The sequence below is a fragment of the Panthera onca genome, chromosome A1, assembly GCF_046562875.1.
Source record: "Panthera onca isolate mPanOnc1 chromosome A1, mPanOnc1 haplotype 2, whole genome shotgun sequence".
Taxonomy (NCBI): Eukaryota; Metazoa; Chordata; class Mammalia; order Carnivora; family Felidae; genus Panthera; species Panthera onca.
Window position 1 is genome coordinate 167,364,324 of NC_138339.1, and position 22,723 is coordinate 167,387,046.

General features: G+C 39.3%; 2 protein-coding genes across 7 annotated transcripts in view; both read right to left on the bottom strand.

The window, feature by feature from the left end:
* ERCC5 (ERCC excision repair 5, endonuclease) overlaps positions 1-8,268 on the bottom strand; it is a 33,364-nt gene extending 25,096 nt beyond the window's left edge. For 2 of the 3 annotated variants that reach the window (XR_013557950.2, XR_013557947.2), the window contains exons 1-3: positions 7,734-8,268; positions 2,335-2,510; positions 130-245 (exon numbers count right to left, since the gene is read on the bottom strand). Coding sequence is in view for 1 of the 3 variants with exons in the window: in XM_060636722.3 (XP_060492705.1) it covers positions 130-245; positions 2,335-2,510; positions 7,734-7,821 (380 nt within the window). In the remaining 2 variants the exon portion in view is untranslated. The remainder of the gene's footprint in view (positions 1-129; positions 246-2,334; positions 2,511-7,733) is intronic. The other variant, XM_060636722.3, reaches the window with a different exon arrangement.
* A 2,549-nt stretch (positions 8,269-10,817) lies between these two features.
* The window catches only part of BIVM (basic, immunoglobulin-like variable motif containing), a 43,728-nt gene continuing 31,822 nt past the window's right edge, over positions 10,818-22,723 (bottom strand). For 3 of the 4 annotated variants that reach the window (XM_078453134.1, XM_060636724.3, XM_060636723.3), the window contains exons 7-10: positions 17,139-17,271; positions 15,688-15,774; positions 13,387-13,483; positions 10,824-12,525 (exon numbers count right to left, since the gene is read on the bottom strand). In XM_078453134.1, the coding sequence (XP_078309260.1) occupies positions 12,232-12,525; positions 13,387-13,483; positions 15,688-15,774; positions 17,139-17,271 (611 nt within the window). In that variant the 3' untranslated portion in view covers positions 10,824-12,231. Of the gene's footprint in view, positions 12,526-13,386; positions 13,484-15,687; positions 15,775-17,138; positions 17,272-22,723 lie in introns of all 4 variants that reach the window. The other variant, XM_078453141.2, reaches the window with a different exon arrangement.

Sequence of the window (22,723 nt, forward strand, 5' to 3'; positions counted from 1 at the left end):
AAATGGACACCGCACTTACCCCTCTCATGTTACCACCTATTATCTGCTGAGTTAAGGTTAGGGACAGCGTTAACCCAACAAAAAATTAAAAGTTTTAAGTCTTTAAAATTAATGCAATTTGCTTCTTGCCTTTTGCTTTTTAAGGCAGTTTTGATAGCTTGTCTTTTCAAAAATGTTTTCAAAAGCTTCTCTGTAGTTTTTTTGGAATCACTGGTTGCCAAATCCTTTCTCTGCCTTCTCTTAGCCTGTGAAAAGAAAGGGTAGAGGATTCTATTTCAGGGTATTAGTATATTAAAAATATTTCTCTAATTTTTTTCTATAGAATGTGGTTTGTCTGAGCTTTCAGACTATGGATGCTTTAGTATTTCCTCCAAAGTCTTGTTTATCAGTGAAAATGTTCAGGTCTCTGATATGTAAAGCACACCGAGTTTCCATCTAGCGATTACTAAAAGAACTAACTAGTATACAGTATTTGGGAAACGATTAATTTATTTTCAGTTTCTTTTAAATATCCTTTAATGTCCCCAGAAGCCTAAAACTTAACAATATAGTTAAGTAAATGCTTCTCCAAAGGATTATATCAATTAACTAATGTATTCTGTAAAAATCACTGTTACGCCAAAACCAATTTCTGCTATTGGCCTTTATAAAATAACATTACTCAGATGCCACCCCGTCCCTCAACATCCAAGATTATATCATAAGAAATCTTAAATTATAGAGAAGTATCTTGTAAGTAATGTCCAAGTAGGAAAAAACAGAATAGTCTCCATGCTTACGGTAGAATATAAGGAAGAAACACAAAACATTCTCTTCCCTTCTAAATTAAGATATAACACTGTGGAAGTGTAAGGTGTACAATGTGTTGATTTGATACATTTATATATTACAAAATGATTACTACAGTAGTGTTAGCTAACACCTTTAATCATGGGGCAGGGGAATTGGGGAGATGTTGTTTACTTTAGATAAATTCTGGAGTTCTTTCCTGTCTAATCCTTCCAAGGAGTGCCTGATACAGTGTATCCTGGATAATTTAAAACTGCAACATGCGAATCTACACCTTTTACTGAGGGAACAAATATCCCCAAGCTACTGCAGATCCTTACTTTTATCCTATATTCTCACTTACTTAGACAATGCCTGTCCAATGTAATTATGAAGTGATGAGCTGGCATTTTCAACACATAAAAGTCCTATGTCCAAATGGGTGCTATTATTTGGGGCATATACAATTACTCCAAAGTTCACGCCTTTGTTCCAACATTGTTTGAAACTACTTTCAGAATAAAGAAACTCCTGGGGCGCCTGGGTGGCTCAGTCAGTTGAGCATCCAACTCTTGAGTTAGGCTCAGGTCATGATCTCACAGTTTGTGGGATCAAGCCCAGAGTCAGGCTCTGCACTGACAACACAGAGTCTGCTTGGGATTCTCTCTCTGTCTCTCTCTTCCCCTTCCCCACTCTTGTTCTAGGAAGGAAGGAAGGAAGGAAGGAAGGAAGGAACTCATTATCATTGTTTTATATCCTGGCTAATTTCCTTCCTCGATAATCCACTTTAATCACACCTGGCACCACACAAAATCACCTATTCCTAACATCCCATCAGTGTTTAAACACTGGGGACCCACGATCTCAGATTCAGAGCATTTCCCCAACAGGTTCTCTGTAGCGCTCAGCAGCATAGCTGAAACATGCATAGAACAGCTACAAAGATACTCTAGAAGGAAAAATCCCAAGTGTAAGAATTTTAGTAGTTTTATTAAAAATTGAATTTTAGCATTGCACCCAGGAGGTACTCTCACAAATAATCCTTTTTTAAAAGAAAAAGTGTTGGGAAGCCTGGGTGGCTCAGTCGCTTAAGCCTCCAACTTCAGCTCAGGTCATGATCTCATGGCTCGTGAGTTTGAGCCCCACATCAGGCTCTGTGCTGACAGCTCAGAGCCTGGAGCCTGCTTCAGATTCTGTGTCTCCCTCTCTCTCTCTGCCCCTACCCTGTTCATGCTCTGTCTCTCAAAAGTAAACATTTAAAAAAAATTCTTTTAATAGAAAATAAAGAGAAAATTAAAATTATACATGAACTTTTTTAAATGTTTATTTATTCTGAGAGACAGTGAGCATGCGTTCATACACAAGTTAGGGAGGGGCAGAGAGAGGACCCCAAGCAGGCTCTAGGCTAACACAAGGGCCCAATCCCACAACTGCGAGGTCATGACTTGAGCTGAAATCAAGAGTCAGAACCCAACTGACTGAGCCACCCAGGTGCCCCGAACTTTTCTTTCTCTCTAAGAATGCAAAAAGAAAAAAAAAAACAAAAAAAAAACAGATGACTCTCACCAAAGTCTGTTTCTTCAACAGTGGAGCATCCCCATCAAACACAAAAATAGGACGAATTCGAAAAAATAAGAGTTTGCAGAGCCGATGAAACAAAGTGAGAAGATGAGCATTTTCTATCGAGTTCCCATGGCGATCCCGGACTCCTCTTAGTGCCTGGTTCAACCAAATGCTAATATCTGGTAGCATTGTTAAAGGAAAGATTTTGGACTTTCTTCCCTCACCCCCACAATTTCAACTTCCCAATAACCGGTATCATCTAAACATTGAAACTAAGCACTCATCACAATTCATTTGAAATTGGAGAATGTTTAGCCCTGATGGAATCTACCTAAAATCAGTTAATTTTATTTGAACCCTTGTTACTACTGTTCACATACTGAATTTTAAAATCTTACATCAATAGATGTGTCCTTTTAGAAAATCTAATTGCAAATAATTGCTTCTTTAAAGAAAACTAATAATCTCTACAGAATTTTCATAAATTAGCACAACTCTTCTGGAGAACAATTTGGCAATTCATAGCAAAAAAATGTAAAAACTTGCATTCTATTTTACTACTTCTTCCAGACATTAGTCCTCAGAAAATCATCATAGACTTACAATAAGAGTTACTTTCATGAATGTTTACAGTAATAAAAACATGAAAAACAATGTAAAAGGTTTCCAACAGATCTTTAAGCTAAATTATGATATACTGATTTGCTGAAATACCAAAGAGCCCTCAAAACTGGAAGCTACAGAAGCATATATAGTGATAAGAAAGACAATCACAAAATATTAAAGGAGACAAAACAGGTCACAAAACTCCGGAATGCATAATTACATTTTATAACATACAGGATACGTTAAATATAAAAAACTAGAAGTTCAGTTACCAAAATATTAACAATAGTTATCTCTTCTGCAATTACAAGTAACTTACATCTTCTTGGAGTTTGCTTATATTTAACCTTTGTAAAAACTGCTTCTTACCAAATTACTTCCTACGTGTCCGCACGACAGAGGGATGCATCCCCGGGTCTGCCCCTCCCAATCTCCTTGCCAGCTCCTCTAATTCTCCACTCAAGCCTGGCTTCAGCAGTGCTCTCCCTCAGGCCCTCTCCCCTCCTCCTGCTGCACAGGCTGCCTAGGCCACCTCAGCACCCCCACACCACACCCTCTCCCTACGTGAGCTCTGTCCTGACCCTCAGACTAGATGGCCTAGATGACACCTCTACCCGATGCCTCACAGATGTTCCCAACTTCACATGATCAAAACTAGACACAGGTCTTTTCTACCAGGCTGCTTACGTCCCCATTACAGTGAAACCTGTTCACTGGAGTCAGATCACTGAATGTCATCCCCTACACTCCCCTCATCCAAACACTACCAGATCCTATCAATTCCACCTTTCAGCCCGTCTTGAAGGTAATCCCTTCCTGCCTCCAGGGTCTTCTCACATGCCCCTTCTTCTGCCTGAGTTTCTCTCTTAGCCTAGTTATCTCCAACTCATAGGTCCCGGTCCATGCGTCATTTCCTCAGCCCAGACAAAGACCTCCACTTATGTGCTCCTATTCAAAACGTATTGCTTATTATGTGGCAGAAAACCCACTGAGGATATAGCACTGAACAAAACAAGGAGTTTGCCCTTGTAGAGTTGACAATGTAGTGGAGGGGAAAACCAAACCATGGGCTCCATGCCTTGTCTAGACCATGTTTTTGTGCACTGCTCCCCTTTCACAGGACATATAGGAGTCAACAAATACTTGCTATTAAATGAGTTGAACAGTCAAGTATTTAAATGAATGTATATTACCTAATTTATAACTGTAAAACAAATTAGGCCAATCAACAATTAACTTAATAAATACTATGAAAAAAATAGTGGAAAGCAAGCTATTATTATATTCATTCCTATATTTGAGTGCTACTATGTGCCAGGCTAAGATCCCAAGATCTTGAGATAGAACAGTAAACATAGCCCTGAACAAAACAGATATGGTATCCATCTCCAAGAAATTTGCACTCCAATGGGGAAGATGAACAGTAAAATAGAAGAAAAATGAATAGATACATATTATATATTATAGATATACTATAATACATATAGATATAATACAAAAAAAGCAAATAGAGCAGAGTAAAAGGACAAGGGGGGGCGGGGATCAGTAGCTCTTTACTTAGGGAAAGCCTATGTGAAGAAATAGTGGAGTCCTGAATGAACAAGAGGAACAGTGAGACAAGAGGGACAGCAAATGTGAATGCCCTAAGAAAGAAGCATGCTTCCACTGAAGGACAATGTGGCAAGATCTGAGCCAAAGGAGCAACAGAGTTGATGTGCATGTGCAGCCACCGGAATGTGACTTAAAGATCACCCCAGTGGATGAGTGAGGAATAAACTAATTATAACATCCCTAGTAAAAGCACACAGCAATGGTGGAGACAAGAAGTGGCAGGATAAAGGATCTACCTTGGAAGTAGGATTTGGTGTTGACTTAGTCCTATACTGTATTGGATAAAATATTTCTGCCTGGCTTGTTTCTGGTTGCTACACTGTTGGACAGTATTAAGTTTCTACTTAAACCATTATTTTGAATGTTATGATCAATGAGAAAATCTAATTTCAGATCAGTGGCTCTCAACTCTTCAAACTGGATAGGAAACTTTTAATTCATAGATTACTGAACATAGATATGCCTAAAATTCTAAATCAAAGATACTGAGATGAATCTTTTTTTTTTTTTTTAATTAATCTTAAGTGGTCTCAGCTAGGGTTGAAAGCTCCAGCTTGAAATTACTTTTTAAAATTATATAAAATAAGGCATTCTGAAAATATTTGCATATTTTGACTTGCCTAATTTCAATAAGTTTATTTAAAAAAAAAGGAGCATTAAATTCATCCCAGGGCTGGAAAAAAGTTAAATCCGCAGCAAAGCCAGAATCATTTCATAGATAAGACCCAAAGGACCAATAACATTTTGAAACAAAAGATAAATTACTTTAGTTCTATTGTTAGGTGATTTAAGATTTAATCTCCATTAGTATGTATAGCCTAAAGAGAGTATAATATTTTGCTAACAGAGTTAAATGCAGTTTACAAATGTTAAGGTCCACAAGAGTCAAAAGTTAAACCGTTAATTATTATTAGATGCATTTAGATTATATAAATAAACAAGGCACTCATCCACAGATGGTTAAAAAAATATATTTTAAAGATCCAAGACTAAATTATGAACATAATGTGTCATGGAAAATTTCTTCATTAACATAGAAGACAAAAATATTGGAATATAGGTCAGGTATTTGAATTCGAATTCCCATGAAAATGTTACAAAGCTGGAAAGAGCCCAAATGTCCATCGATGGATGAATGGATAAAGAAGATGTGGTGTATATATATACAATGGAGTAGTACTCAGCAATCAAAAAGAATGAAATCTTGCCATTTGCAACTGCATGGATGAAACTAGAGGGTATTAATGCAAGCGAAATTAGTCAGAGAAAGACAAAAATCATATGACTTCACTCATATGAGGACTTTAAGATATAAAACAGATGAACATAAGGAAAGGGAAGCAAAAATAATATAAAAACAGGGAGGGGTACAAAACATAAGAGACTCTTAAATATGGAGAACAAACAGAGGGTTACTGGAGGGGATGTGGGGGGGGGGGTGGGCTAAATGGGTAAAGGGCATCAAGGAATCTACTCCTGAAATCATTGTTGCACTATATGCTAACTAAGTTGAATGTAAATTAAAAAATAAATAAATATAAAAAAAGAATGAAACAAAGCAAAATCAATTATAGGACAGCAAATATTCTTTTTACATATATATATTTACACACACACACACAAATATATATATATATATATATGAGCTTGTATTTACAACTGGAGGATCATTGATAGTCCTCTTTAAATGGTTTGTTCTTTCAGACAAATTTAATAACCTCATGAAAATTATTTCATGTCCCAAAAGAGCTCCCGAGTCATCTAAAACACAGGTCACCTGAATTCTAAATTAAATGCTTTACCTTCCTTACTTTGATTTTCCCAGAAAATCAGAATGCTGAACTTCATGCGTCAGGTCAGTGATTTTACGAATCATCAATTCTTCATAGAGGCTGCCACATAAAATGCCTAAGTCTTTGCTGAAGTTTGAAGGGTTCCTGTCACCGAAAACTGCTTTCCTTCCCATAGAGTTCTATGAAGAAAATCTTCAGAAAGCAGTGAAGAACCACTAGAGGGCAGCAATAGCGCGTTGCTTTAAAACAACAACAGACTCCCTTTCCCCGATACAAGGTATCCTTCAAAAACTTTTAAGCAAGGCAAAACTCATTATGGGTGTATTTCAAGATTACTCACACTGCAGAAAATATAATCATCATCTTACTTTATTTGAAAAACTATCAGTGTCACATCGTGTACAAGTTGTCTCCACACTAAATGACAGCTCCTCACTCAGTGGCCCCTTCCGCAGGACTCCCACATACTGTTAAACTGCATTTACTGCGGACAGCAAGTATTTGCAGGACTCTTGTCCTCCTAGATTACAGCTCCTGTGCCCACCTAGGGACTGGCACAAGGTACCACCAGCTTCCAGAACAGCCACTCAAAGGTGAAGGAGGAGGAGGAGGAGGGAGAGAAGGATGCTTAACTTATAAAAAGACCAAAACTTCAGAAACAGCATTTACAGGTTTTGATAAAGCAGAAAAACACTTAATTTCAAAGACACACACAAAACCAGCCAGACATATGCACAAACGACAATCTTTTAAAAGCCTATCACAGAGGCCGGGAGGTTTAAAAAAAAAAAAAAAAAAAGGCCACTGTGTACCTTTTGAAATCTTTTCACTGTTGTACTACATGAATTCCCTAGTCCAAAACTCATAATAAAAAATTGTAAAAGTTACTTTTGAAAAAGAAAAAAAGGTCAAACACCTGTCCACACTATCCTTGTTCTCTCTAATACGCGTAAGTGGAGCAGTGGACCAGGACTCCGGACCCGCGAGCAACACTACCGGTAGGAAGTCCGCCTCATTTAACTCCACGCTGACCTCCCAAACGGACCGATGCTTTTAACCTTTACAATATTAACTAAACTTTCACTTAAATAACCCCTTTACTCCTCATACCAACCCCGCGTGCAGATACTATTACTACCTCCACTTTGCAGACGAGAGGAGGAAAGCACTGCCCCTAAGTAATAAAACCAGAGGACTGCAGCCCAGCGTGGCACTCCTGCAAAGCGGGGGAAAGCAGACACTTGAAGAAAAAACGTCGCGAAGGAGATGCCACTGCTACCCCGCGGGAGACCGTCGCCCTGCCAACACCACGCTGGGCCCAAAAAAGGGAGCCGGGAGTAACTGCCTGACGCGGGTCCCTGCACCCGAGAACCGACAATGCGTTAAGGATACCCACGGCGAGGATCTTCCCTTCCAGCGTCTCCGGGCTCACTTGCCGCCCGGAGCACTCCAGCAGCTTCCAGAGCCCCTGGACCCCCATGAGGCCTCCAGCGACACTCGGCGGCGGGGTCGCGGGAGACCTTCTATTCCGATCCTACCACAGCCTGCACCACCGCAGGGGCCCGGGCGGGGCTCCCCCTGCTCCCACCCAGGGAAGGTGGAAAATAATACAGGGTTTCCAGGGAAAACCGGCACCGGCGAAAACGGCACTTCCTGGCGGCTGACAGTGCCTCACGGAAGAAAGGCGGGAGCCCAGAGAATGGCCGGCGTCAGGGAGGCGCCAGTCCTCCGCTCTCCTAAGGTTTGGCCCAAATGTGTGCCCTCTTAGCGGAAGAGCAGTGAGGGGAGTATGCAGACCAAACAGCCAGGGGGTCCCCCAACACCGACTGTCCCGTAGAGTTAACGCGTAAATCCACACAAAATGGGTTGGGCAGACCGGTCTCCGCTTCCATTTAATAGCTGCTCAGGGCGGAAGTCCCGCCTCACAGCCCTACGTATAGTCGCTGCGCCTTTTCCTTCCGGAAGCGAGGGGGCGGTGCAGCCTCCGTGTTTGCGTCTTGTCATTCCCGAGCTTGCTCCACGCTGGCGTTCTGTCGCAGCCAGATGTTGGAACTGTGCTCTGAGGTCATTGATTTCCATGTGGTTTTTCCGTACCATCCGCCCCCCCGCCCCCCACCGGCCGCCACTTCTGCAAACTCTTAATACCAACTTTAGGACAAAACTATCAAAAATTGGTTTTTAGCAAAACCACTTCCCAAAGTGTTGTTTTTTTGTTTTTTTTGCATTTCCTCCATGTGTGGAATAATCCCCACAAATTGTTCCTACTTGTATTTTACAGAGGTTAATATAATTGCCTATTCCATTTTTGTTCCCCCCTCTCCCCACCTGCAACGTAGATTATAAACTTATTGAAACCAAGAATTATCTTGTTGACTGTTAGAGCCCCACTCCCAACACTTAGGGATTCCATAAATACCCCCAAATGACCTCTGTCGGCCTCTAATCTAAAGCTCTCCAGTACATCGTGCACCCCATGAAAGAGAATTTCCCTGCAAGCCAGGCAGCCTTTGGTCCAAATCCTGACTGAGCCACACAATAGCCCTGTGTTTGTGGGCTGAGTTGTGTGCACCTCTAAAATTTGGATGTTAAAGCCCTAAACCCCAGCCAGCACCTCAGAATGTGACTCTATTTGGAGATGGGGCCTTTTAAAGGTGACTAAGTTAAAATGAGGCTGTGAGGGTAAAGCTAATCCAATCTGACTGGCGTCCTTATCAGAGGAAATTTGGGGCACACAGAGAGAGACACCAGGGATGTGCACACTGGGGAGGACCATGTGAGGACACAGCTAGGAGGTGGCCATCCGCACGCCAAAGAGAAAGGCTCGGGAAAAACCAAACCTGTCAACACCTTGATCTTGGACTTCCAGCCTCCAGAACTGTGAGAAAATAAATGTGTTATTTAAGCCACCCATTCTGTATGGTAGAAGACACCATATGATCCTAAGCAAGTTTCTTCACCAATGAGAGTCTGAATAAAGTGGAGATGCCACCTCCCTGGGGTCGTTCTGAGGTCAGTGATTTAATATGAAACACCTAAGGGGTCATAGTGCTCAAATTAGTTTGTTGAGGGGGGCCTGGGTAGCTCAGTCGGTTAAGTGTCCAACTCGATCATGGCTCAGGTCATGATCTCATAGTTCCTGAAATGGACCCAGCCCGGGACCCACGTGGAGCCTGCTGGGGTTCTCTCTCCCTCTCTCTCTCCACTCCTCCCCCACTCATGCATGTGCACGCGCGCTCTCTCTCAAAACAAATAAACTTAAAAAAAGAATTTAAAATAAAATTAGTGTGTTAAATTAATGGTTGAAGGAGAATATGCTACGGGTAAAACTAATGTACAAACTGTGATGGCTCACAGAGCAACTTGCCTGAGCTCTGTTAGGTGTCTGGGAAAAGGAAAATTTGGAAGTGTTTTTGCTGCTGCACCAGCTTGGCCTAAAGATGGGACACAGTAGTAGGGAAAGGAACAGTTTCAGGATTTGATCTAAATGAACATTTTTTATGCCTAAGAGCTGAGTAAAAACAAATAGCCAATGAAGGCATTTGAGTATTAGAAGTGCTTTTAAAACCAGAGCAACATTTCTTGAGTACAAAATATTCTTTTGAAGGAACAGGAACTAAGGGATGTATATTCGATTTACAGTGAATTGGCTCCTTTAGATGCTGCTTACAGGGCTCACTATCAACATTCTGAGCAGTAAAACACACATCATTTGGAGAAATGATAGCAAGGACTATCTATAAAATCACTGTTCCAAACACTGTACGTGCATTAACTTATTTATTCTTCAAAACAATTTGTAAAATAGATGATATTATCCCCATATTACCAATGAGGAAATAAACACAGAAATATTCATCTTAACTTCCCCTACGTGATACAGCTAGCAAGTATAGAGCCAGTATTTGAGCCTTCAGTGCTTCTATGGAGACTCCTAGGAAGAGATGACCAATAAATCAAATAGGACAGGAGTGTTACTAATCTTGAAAGAGAAGTGTGCAGTAACTTGCATATAGTTTTTGGAAAATTAGTCTCTGTAAACCTTACTATGCTCTTAATAACTGCCAAACTTGTATATCAAGTTATTAAGTAATCCTATATATCAAGACTTTTCTAAAATTATTTATGGCCAATAGGCAATCTGTATAAACTCATCCTCTTTTCCTAGGTGTTACTGTATTCTCCATGTTGCATTTGTCTCCTTTCCTCTTGGTTCCTCCTATCTACCTCTTCTCTTAAATATTTCATTAAACTCAGTGAAACTGCTGATATTCAACCATGTTTGACCTACAAAAATGACAACTTTGTTTGGTTCAAGCTTATATAATTAAATTTTCTACTTCCTATTATGTAGTCTTACAGGAATCTAAAATTATAGTCATAACGTATATTGTTTCATTGATTATAAAAATCAGATATAAGATGGTTTCTTATACTACTTAGGCGGAATTGTCACGGGCTTCAAACCAAATTCCAAGGGTACTCCCTATGTAAAAAAAAGGTTCACAATATTCACATTATTAAAAGTAGAAAACAAAACTTTATTTGATGAAAACTTCTTAAAAGTTCCAGTGTGAAGTAACAAAATCAACAACCTACAAATCTCTCAGTCCTTTGCATTTCACGCAAAATATTCTCTTCAGAAAAATGACCATTTCACAATATATATCCCTGTCTGTAGGCTAGGCATGTCTGAGTGGATAAATGGATATAAAATTCAAAAGAGAAGAAAATGAAAATATTTTAAAAATAAAAATCTGAACCCTCTCCTTGAGGTGTATTGCAATATGGTTACCAACATATTCAGCACCTTGTAATAATCAAGTTACTGATTTGAGTCATGAACAGCCCCTGAAATGAAAGAACATGTCACAGGCTGACAGCAGAAGAAAAATTGACATCAACTAGAGAGGAGCTGAAATACATGAAATCCACTCTTTCTGAACTATTTAACACTCACTACAAACAGCTAATTGTATGACTTAAAAAAGGAAGCAGCTCAGAGTTGGGAATATGGATATTTGTCCTCTGAGTGGCAATGGCATTCCTAATGCATCTTTAATGCTGTTAACAACATAGGACTCCACACTCAGGGACCAGTCAAATATTGGAAGATCTCATTTCACAGATTACCTTGGATATAGAAACTTTGAATTCCACTTTTCTTTTATTCTATCCCAAAACAAGGTTCACTGTAGACAGAAGTCTTTCAAGGCCTGAAGATCTTGTCAATATTGGATGGTAACATACCAAGTCAAGAAAGCCAAGAATATCCCGAATCAATGCACCAATAGAAAAGATCAGTTTCTGGAGTCTTCACTTTGCCTCTTTATTGAGGATCCTGAAAAAGTTAGTCAGGAAACAAATGAGGCAGGCAAGATGCTGCTTGCAAGTAAAAGAATTCTAGACTCGCTAAATAATTTTAAATGAGCTTTAACCATGAGAGAAAGCTAGAAATCAACAGCCCCAATTTTCTTTAAAAGGGCAGATGGTACCTTTTATCTTGAGTTTAGGAATAAAACTATCTGCAACAAATGTGTGGTGATCGAGTTATAAGAAACCACTTCATGCTTAAGTATTTCAAATCATGATGCTATTAAGTGAATTTGTGTTTGATTTGTTTATATGTAATTTTATTGGATTTTGTGAAATTGTCCATAATGTTTATATACTCTTATAAAAGGACAATAATCTGTGCTTACCTGCTTCTATATCTGAAATCACCCATCATAATCATATACAAGCTTATTTACTGGAGAACTACAAGGTTATATTTTGTACCACAAGCTCTGTTCCTATTTAGTGTAGACTTAATAAAACCTTCTACTGTCTTAATGCAGTCTTGTATAGAGCAGTCGTGTTTATAACACAAGTTGTTCAGTACCCAACATGGTCAGTCATTCCCATCATAATCACTGTAACCCTGGTAACCACTGTTCCTTCTCTCATGGATACTGGACATCTTTTTCCATGCCGAGTCCTGATGGAAACTAGCACTGAAAGACCGGCCCAGGCGCCCATGCTGCTTCTTGGAGATATTATCTTCACTCTCAGATTTGGCTATTCCCTGGGCATGTGTTGGAGGTTGTGATTCTTGTCTAATGGTTCCAAATGGAAAGTTCCAAAGGCCAAATCGTTGCCAATTAAGTCTCTGGAATGCTATGATGCAATGCAAATTTCCCCCAACCTGAGAAGAAAAAAAAAAAAAAAAGTTAAGAAAGTGAAAGGAAATTAATTATACTAATAATGTGGGTTCCTATGAATTGCCTTATTTTTCCCCCTTCACCTGCCTCAAAACAGTACTTACGCTTTTCAGATATCATCAGATCACCTTATCCTGCATCATTCCTGACCAGCTGCCTTTACAAAAATATAACAATGCCCACAGGAGCCAAAACAACGCCCCCACCACCCATATGACTCTCCACTGGTCACACACACTGCTGCTTCCCCATCTGCCCAATCCAAACACCAAGATCATTCCTCTTCCTGTCTCCTATATGTTCTTGATGTTAGTAGGACCATATCAGTGGAATGTCAACTCAATCCACAGAATCTACTTTCACTGAGAACCTCCCCAAGCCTCCTTGTTTGTACACATGACTCTGCTTCATGGCCACAGTTCATTTGGCTCAGAAGTGAACACCTGACCCAAGCTGGGCCAAAACTATGGGACTGGGCCTGGGCAGGCCACTCTCAGCTTATCTAGACTGCTCACCTGAAAGGGAGACATAAGTTGAAGTTCTTGATCTTCAGAAAGTAAATATTCAGACAGATAAGAACAACATATAACTCCCAGAAGAATGAGACAGAGAAGCTACTTGGCCCCTGCCACCATTCTTTTACCAGGTACCAGTCCCTTCTGATTCCGGGCTATCCTCCTTGTGTTTTCATTCTAAAGATACCCCTCTTTCCTGAACATAATTTTCACTCTTCTATCTGAGATAATCTGAACTGGATTTCTATTATTTACAACCTAAGGAGTACTGAGTAAAACAGTGCCTTTTGTCAGCTTGGGAAATATCTTCAGATACAATGGTGTTCTTACCTTCTTTGTTTTTCGATACTGCAGCCCCCTCTCTAAGTGTCGGATATCTAGATATTCTGGATTTTGAGTGTTGAGATCAGTAACAATATCTGCCCACCTATAGTGAAAAAGGAAGGATAAAGCACACTTTTCTCTAAGTACAAAATACCACTGTAATGGAACTTTTCACATGAGCAATTTGCTACAATATTACCATAACGATAATTCTTTCATAACAAGATTGTTCCACATCCTAAGCCCTAATTCTTTTTTTATGACAAGTCTGCTTAACCAACTATTGCCAAGATTCTCAGTTCAAAAAATGGCTACTTTCATTATGAAATACATATTTATCAACCCGTTAAATGACATCCTGCAGGCTAGAGTAGAAACAGCCCATATTTCCTTTTCAATTAGAGTTGAGTTTTCAAAAGATTTCAAAGTTAACATGTGTTTATTCACAGATAACATGATTGATTGTATAGAAAACACAAAGCAATTACAAATTACTTTGGATTATAAAACTATTACTGGAATTGTGAGTGAGTCTGATAAAAACGCAAGATTCAAGAGCTATGTAGAAAAATAGATTGCATTTTTGTACACTACCAGAAACTAATTCAGAAGTGAAATTTTTTAAAGGAAGGTGCCAAGAGGTACAAACTTCCAGTTATAGGATAAATAAGTACTAGGGATGTAATATACAACATGGTGATTATAGCGAACACTGCTGTGTGACATACAGGGAAGTTGTTAAGAGAGTAGATCCTAAGAGTGCTCATCACAAGGAGAATTCTTTCGTTAACCTACTGTAGTCATCGTTTCACAATATATGTAAATCAAACCATCATGCTCTACACCATTAACTTATATAGCAATGTGTGTCAATTATGTCTCAATAAAAGTGGAAAACAGACAAATTTTTTATTGCAAATGGTATCAATTTGCAATACCATCAAAAAACATAACAAACTTATGGATCTGTACAGCATAATGGCTACAGTTAATAATACCGTATGGTACACTTGAAACTTGCTGAGAGCAGATCTTAAGTGTTCTCACCACATATAGGCAGAAAAGGTAACTACGTGAGCTGATAGATATGTTAATTGACACTTGATTGTGGCAACCATTTCACAAAATGTAGATCAAATCAGCACACGGTACACTTTAAATATATACATTGTATTTGTGTATTACAACTCAATAAAGCCAGAAAAATAAAAAAAAAAAATAAGTAAAAAAAAAAAAAAAAAATAACAATATCACATATTGGAGAAGATATGAAGAAAAGCTGGGTTCTCCATACATTGCCTGTAGGAGTATAAAATGGCATAACCCCACTGGAGAACTTTCTCCCAGCTATCCTATAATCAGCAACCCCAATCCTAGATACCTATCCAAGAGGAAGAAAACATATAAACATGTCCTCCAAAAACTTGCACAATAAAATGTGGCAGATCCATACAGCAGAAAATTATTTGGCCATATCAAGGAATGAAGTTCTGGTCTATGCCACAACACAGATGAACACTGAAAACATTACTCTAAGTGAAAAAAGATACGAAAGTCCACATATTATATGATTCCATTTATAGGAAATGTCCATATCAGGCAAATGCACAGAGATAGAAAGTAGATCAGTGTTGCCAGGGAGTGAGGGGAGGGGGCTGGGGAGTGGCTGCTAATGGGTATAGGGTTTTAGTTCCTAGAATTAGATCATGGTGGTTGATGCTCAACTCTGAATATACTAAAATCCACTGAATTGTATACATTTTTAAAAGGGTGAACCTTATGGTATGTGAATTTTATCTCAGTGAAGCTGTTACCTAGAAATTTTCTAACGATATAAACATTAGCGTTCCTAATAGCTTTACCCACATAAGACCAAACTCAAAATAATCCAAATGGTGATCAACAGAAAAATGGATAAAAAATCGTGGTACACTTACACTAGTTAATACCACTCAGCAGTAAAAAAAAAAAAATCATGATATGCATGACAAAGTAGATGAATCTCACAAGGTTACTTAAATGATAGAAGCCAGATAAGAAAGAATATTTTATGACTCCATTTACATGAATTTCAAGAACATGCAAAGCAACCCATCATGACAGAGCAGAGGCTGTCTATGGGGACTGACAGGAAAGGAGAATGAGGGTACTTTCAATACAATGAAAATGTTCCATATCTTGATTGCAGTGATGATTACACAGGTATATTCATTTATCAAACTCCACCTAATTATACAATTAAGATCTGTGCATTTCACTATATGTAAATCTTACCTAAATTAAAGAGAATAAGGGAAGTTAACATACTTTTTACAGTGAATAGCAGGATGTTTTCTACTTGATTCTCCAATTAAGATCCAATACTCTACTTCTTGTGGTGAGAGGGGACCCCTGCTAAATATAAAACAGATTAAAAGTAGGCTTAATAAAGGTCATTCACTCCCTTGAAAATATTGCTTCCACTATGTTAATAAAAAATATACTAAAGTTATTCAAAGATGACATTCATTAATACTAGAATAGATAATTGGAGTTTAAGCTTGAACAAACTTCTTAAGACCATTAAAGAGAAAGTATAAATAAAACTTAGGTCTTGATCTCAATTATAAAATCTAGGGATAAAAAAAAAAATGAAAAAAAATGAAATATACCACCTCTTAGAATCTAAAAAAAAGAGAAAAAATCCTAGCATCCTACAAGCATTCTTCAGCTACTCGTCTCCTTTCACTGTGCATTTAGAAATTTTCAAAAGGCATCCTAAAAATGAAACCCTAAAGTCAGATGCCTAAATCCGACTCCGGGAAATTCAAGTAGATCTAGAGGGATTTGCACAGTTGTAAAGGCATCTCAGGTGATGCTTAGGTACAGGCAGAGGTATGGAACTCTCCCCTAATGGGTACAAAGTTGGACTACCTACTTTTTCATGTTTTATGTTTGATAGATGTCTGGAGTAAGATGAAGCCTCAGGATGAAACCATAGAAGAAACAATATACCTCACCTCCAGAGAGATGAATAAAACATTTTAGGATTTGGAGAGATCAAGTACTTTCCCTCTTGTTCCTCATTCACAAAATTATAATGTCCAGCTTCCTGGTTCTCCCAGATCTCAGGATACTGCCCCAGCATCCCCCAACCCCACAGTGCCTTGAGAGGGACTCATGCTTGCATGGCCTCCAGCCTCAAAGAACCCAACCTATCCCCAGATGAGGAAGCCATGTTCTCCCTGCCTGACCTTCAGCCTTCACCAAAAGAAGAGGGCTGCCCTCTCCTCCTCCTCAATGACCGATGCTACCCACCCAGGACAACACTGATAAATTCCACATTTTTCACTAGGAGGAAAGAAGATGCTTCTTAATGTGCTCAGTTGGGACAACTTTTTGACACAAGATCCCCTAACTCATTTTCCATGTGAACAATGGATGAAAACACAGTGACATAATACATGAAGTCCTTTGCAATCATTTTGTAATAAAGATAAAAGTGGTTTTTCAGATGTCTTTCATTGCACGAGTCTGAACAACAGCATCTAAGTGGATAATGTAAAAAGCCCAATTAACCAAATGCAATTCTGCAAAAGAACTAGCTAAATATTTAGAGCATAGTCTAACTTGATGCAAATGAAAGAAATAATCAAGGCTTCCAATTTCTGAGTGACTAAATATTTCCTAAATGCTTTCTTTTTTTGGTGAGTTACCCACATAAAATATGGAAATGCTTCTCTCAGTGAGTTATCCACATAAAATATGGAAATCCTTACCTGAATGCTTTATTAGCTTTAACAGGGGTTGCTTCGAAGCCAATTGGACAAAAATAATGATTTTGGCAATGATAGATATAAGCCAGTGATTCATCTTTCAATCCATGAGTTAACTTCGACAAGGCCCCAGAAGCTACACAAAACAAAAGCAAACAAACTGAGGAACCATAAAGCACTGTGGACGCTTTACGCAAATGACTAGCTAAGGACTGAAGGGAAGACATGACTTGGAAGACACTGACATTGCTGGGGGAAAAGGAGAAGATTTATAGATACACAAAAATATGAATAAATGTAGTTTCGGTTTTACCCTTTTGACTGAAATTCAGATAAACTGAATAGGAAACTTAAGACCTGAAATACGTCCTTGCTTACCAAAATCTTCTAATAACACCTACTTGTCTACAGAATTTAATTACCACATAAAACCTAACACCTAGTGTGTACAACAATGGTCTCAACTTTTCTGGTTGTGCACATCTGTCATGGGAAATTTCTGAAACAACATGCCCATGAGAAGCATTTTTGTTTATAGATACTATGGTACTAATAGGACTTTATAGAAGACATACAAAAGGTAGGAATTTTGAAATTAAATTAAAATACTGACAATATAGGGGTGCCTGGGTGGCTCAGTTGGTTACGTGTCCGACTTCAGCTCAGGTCATGATCTCACGGTTTATGGGTTTGACACCCCCCCCCCCCCCCCCCCCGCATCAGGCTCTGTGCAGACAGCTCAGAGCCTGCAGTCTGCTTTGGATTCTGTGTCTTCCTCTCTCTCTGCCCCTCCCCCACTCACGCTCGCCTGCTCTCTCTGTCTCTTTCAAAGATGAACAAACTTTAAAAAAAAATTTTTTTAAATAATGACATTCTATTATGTTCTTCTCATTCCACAGTGGTCATCTCACACAGCCCCAGTAATGTATACGTCCCCAGTTTGAAGAGCACTGATGTTGATGGGTAGATAGTACACAGACTCCAAAAATGTAGACTTTCCCCGCTAATACACACTTTAATGTTTCTACAAAAGTTACCCAGACAGGAGGGACAGGTTTCTCAAGCCAAGTAATAAGAACATCTCTCGGACAGGCTGGTCATACCGCAGACTCCTTCTTTTATATTTCCCACAGCTATATTAGTTGTGAAGTAATTTCAAAAGTAGTATCATAAGCAATAAGTTTTTACCAGCACTCAATATTTAAAGCCATTGACTGAGGTCTCATTAACATGCATCTCCCGGAAGAAACTAAATTATTCATGAACAAATAGCCCATTAAAACTAGAAAGCCTAAAAATAGGTGAAGTAGATGAAAGCTTGCAATTTGTGGTTTCTCTAATTGACTTTCTGGCCACTGAGATGGCTGGAGACCACTAAAAACAGCAGGTCAATAGCTGTAGCACAGCTAAGAAGGCAGGACCCCACCCTACCCCGTAGATACACACAATTTGTGGGCTCCATGGAGACAATAACATTTCTGGCTTAAATTCTTTCTCCAAGGCTTCATGTAGGTCTTTCCCATAGATTTTACTTCATGGCCAGAAGCACCAGAACGTACCTGTATGGCAAGGTGATCTTTTCCATTAAAATCTCTATTGCATAATGACAAATGATAAATCTTTCTGCAGCTTTTGGTTGACCTCCCCTGACAATTTAAAAACTGACACCCAAGGGCAGCTCTAAATGAAGAACCATCAGAACTAAAATTCAGAAGAGGGTCAGTATGTCACTTCCTTCATTACAGATGGGTTCTAGGATAGTGAGCAAACATAAATGTATGCATTTAGTCTCCTAACAGATTCAATAATTACAAAAGATGGTGACACACATAGTTGGTTTAGAAAAAACTCTTCAAACCTTTCTTAAAATTGTGAAAATGCCCCATAAAAAATTTTCCGAAATGACTAAAAGTTTTAATGAAAAGAATTTTTATATTAGCTTCTTAATGGCTATCTTTAAGTACTTCACATTATCCTTCTTTAAGTCGAATGTAACACAAAACACCTGTGAATAGTAATGAGTTTAATTTCCTAGAATATATTCAGGATTTCAGGAGCAAATGAGATAACTAAGAAAATTTGCTCTCATTAACCTTCACATCTTTTTGTCCACTGTAAACACTCTTTGACCATGTCCTCATTTTCTAGAAGACATGAGGTGATTTTTCTTCTGTAGCATAATGGTTATGGGCTTAGTGATAGCCAGGGATGTTTCTGCTCCTTACCGCAAGGTTCTGATTGATTTAGAGCAGGGATTAGCAAGCTTTTTCTTAAAGGGACAGAGAGTAAATATTTGAGGTTTGTGGGTCATGAGCACTACTCATACTACTCAACTCTGCCATTGTAGCATGGAAACAGCCATAGGCAATGTGTAAGCAAATGGATATGGCGGTGTTCCAATCAAACTTTATTTACAAAAAGGACTGTAGTTTGATGACCTCTAATTTAGATCAGTAATTTTCAGACTTTTTTCCATATGGAACCCTGGTGCAAGGAACGTTGACATGGCATACTAGTGCATAAAAAAAAGCTAAAAGCAAGTTGCTGTGGCCAAAAATGAGGTAGGGAATCTAGATCCCAAGTTCTCCCCCGACCCTGCACCAAGGCACCACCATAGAATTCCCATGGCTCACCTGAGCACAATCTGAAAATCACCATATTTCCTATCAATGGAAGACCCAGCTCTTGAAAAAGAGGTTGGATAATGTCTGTTTAGAAAGACCACAGCAATAGTTCTCAAGCTTGACACACAGGGCTTGTTAAACACCTGATGGCTGGTACCCAACCCCAGAGTGTCTGAGCCAGCAGGTCTGGAGTGGGGACCAAGAATTAGTATGTCTAACAAGTTGCACAGGTGATGCTGATGTTGGCATTCTGAGAACTGGCCTAGAGTTAAAGGAAAATTTCATTTAATTCAATTCAGTAAGCAATTTCTGAGCACCTACTAAGTATACCAGGAACCGCAGGCAAACAAAAGGCAAGTGATACACAGCACCTGAAGCTGCCCTCAGAGGGAAGATAAAACAAGTAACCTTAATATAGAGTGGGATAAGACAGAGCCACAGAAAAGGGTTGTAATTCAAAGGAGGAAGAGCACATCAGGTTTGAAGAATCAAGAAAGGGGACATTCAAAACAGAACTTCACCAAGTGGTAGGATTTCAACAATCCAGACAGAGGAACAGGCATGAGGAAAAAACAAAGTCATTACAGGGGAGGGATGTAATTAGGGAACAGCAAGTCGTCTACTTTAGAATCTAGGGTGTGATAGCGTAGCCAGGCCTACCGTACAGCACCCCAAGAATTTCAGGACAAGGTCAGAAAAATGTCACCTTCTGAAATAAAAAGACAGTAAATGCAGTATTTACTACATTGAGGTAGTCATCTGAAGACGTAACTTCCAGTCAGGAGAAGACATATCAATGTATTACTGATGGAAACTAAATTCACAACGATGTTCAGCCTAGACCAGAGAATTTCTAAAAAAATCTGACAAGTAACAAAGCAATCACTTCCAAGTGCAGGACCATGATCTGTATGGCACACAAAAGAAGAAAAGAACTAGGAATCAGCTGGCCAGCTGAACGGTGAGGAGATTTCCTGAGCTGCTGACAAGAGAATTCCGATGCCTTGGTTTATTATATCTCTCACTGTAAGTTAATATACAAACAGTCTGGTTTTTTTTAGTTTCTTTAGCGTGAATTTGTTCTATACAGGTTGATTGATCATCTATAGGAAAACTGTGGAGAAGTCTAGAAGAATACATCAGAATGTATTTTACACGTTCAAAAACAAGAACCAGGGGGTGCCTGGGTGGCTCAGTCGGTTAAGCGTCCAACTTCAGCTCAGGTCATGATCTCACGGTTTGTGAGTTTGAGCCCCAATTCAGGCTCTCTGCCATCAGCACAGAGCCTGCTTTGGATCCTCTGTCCCCCTCCCCCCTTTCCCCTTCCCCCGCTTATGTGCACAGGTGCATGCTCTCTCTCACACTCTCTCAAATAAAGAAACATTAAAAAAAATCCTCCATTCCTTAAAAAATAAATAAAGACAAGAACCAGATTCTTTAACCCAGCACATAATATCATCCTACAAGACTCTTCCTCCCTTGACATCTTTTAAATACAACTGGTTCAGGGGCACCTGGGTGGCTCAGTCAGTTAAGCATCCGACTTCAGCTCAGGTCCTGATCTCACAGCTTGTGGCTTCAAGCCCTGCATCCAGCTCTGTGCTGACAGCTCAGAGCCTGGAGCCTGCTTCAGATTCTGTGTCTCCCTCTCTCTGCACCTCCCCTGCTCAGGCTATGTCTCTGTCTCTTTGTCTCTCTCAGAAACAAACATTTAAAACATTAAAAAAAAAATAATAAATAGATAAATACAACTGGTTCATGTAGGACAGCAGTGAAAGGCCAGTCTGCATTGGCTTTGAGTGATGCTAACAATTTTATGCTTTAAGCAAGCACTAGAGAGCTCCTAAAATAGAAGGATCTATTAGCACTACTCTTTGGGGGTTTTTTTGTTTGTTTGTTTTTTTAATTTTTTTTTTAATGTTTATTTATTTTTGAGACAGAGAGAGACAGAGCATGAACGGGGGAGGGTCAGAGAGAGAGGGAGACACAGAATCTGAAACAGGCTCCAGGCTCTGAGCAGTCAGCACAGAGCCCGACGCAGGGCTCGAACTCACATACCGCGAGATCGTGACCTGAGCCGATGTCGGACGCTTAACCGACTGAGCCACCCAGGCGCCCCTTAGCACTACTCTTTGAAAAGATCTACCTGCCACAGTGTCTAATAAGAATTGGAGAAACCAGTGGATGAGGAGAGCAGAATATTAATGCGTCATCCAGCCAAGATGTGCTAAGGTTCTGTAGTAAGCTCATAGCAGTGGCCACAGTGAGAGTATCTGTGAGTAATATCGGGATAGGGCAGAGGTAGCTATTCTGTGTTAGGCAAAATGAATGAGTTATGATACATACCAGAATAAAGATGACATACATGAACATTAGTATAACTGTTAAGCTAGCTGATCTTTAAAAATTAATCAAAAATTAATCAATCGCCTGAGTGGCTCAGTCGATTAAGCGTCTGACTCTAGATTTTGGCTCAGGTCATGATCTCACGGTTTGTGAGTTCAAGCCCCATATCAGGCTCTGAACTGACAGCTCAGGGCCTGCTTGGGATTCTAAGTCTCTCTTTCTCTCTCTCTCTCTTTTCCCTTCCCCTCTGCGTGCTCTCTCTCTCAAAATAAACTTAAAAAATAAGATGAATCGAGATTTGCCAGGCATCAATGTTGGTAGCTAAGTGAACCAAGAGTTTTAAGGTATCTGAATAATAATAGTAATATAATGGTAAAACTGAACCACTAGTTTGAATAGTTGCTGACAACTTACTCAGAGTTTTATTATGAGTAATTACGTCTCTGAAAAAAAAATACTTCCCTTCATATCAACAGTTAAATCTGCTAATTGTATCAAAATCCCTGTATTTTGTTTTTAGTCCATGAGTGAGCTCAGTTTCCACTGACTGAGGGACCACTGGAAATGAGCAGATCAGCAAACACTGGGGAGTTACAAAGTCTAACAAACCTAGAACCC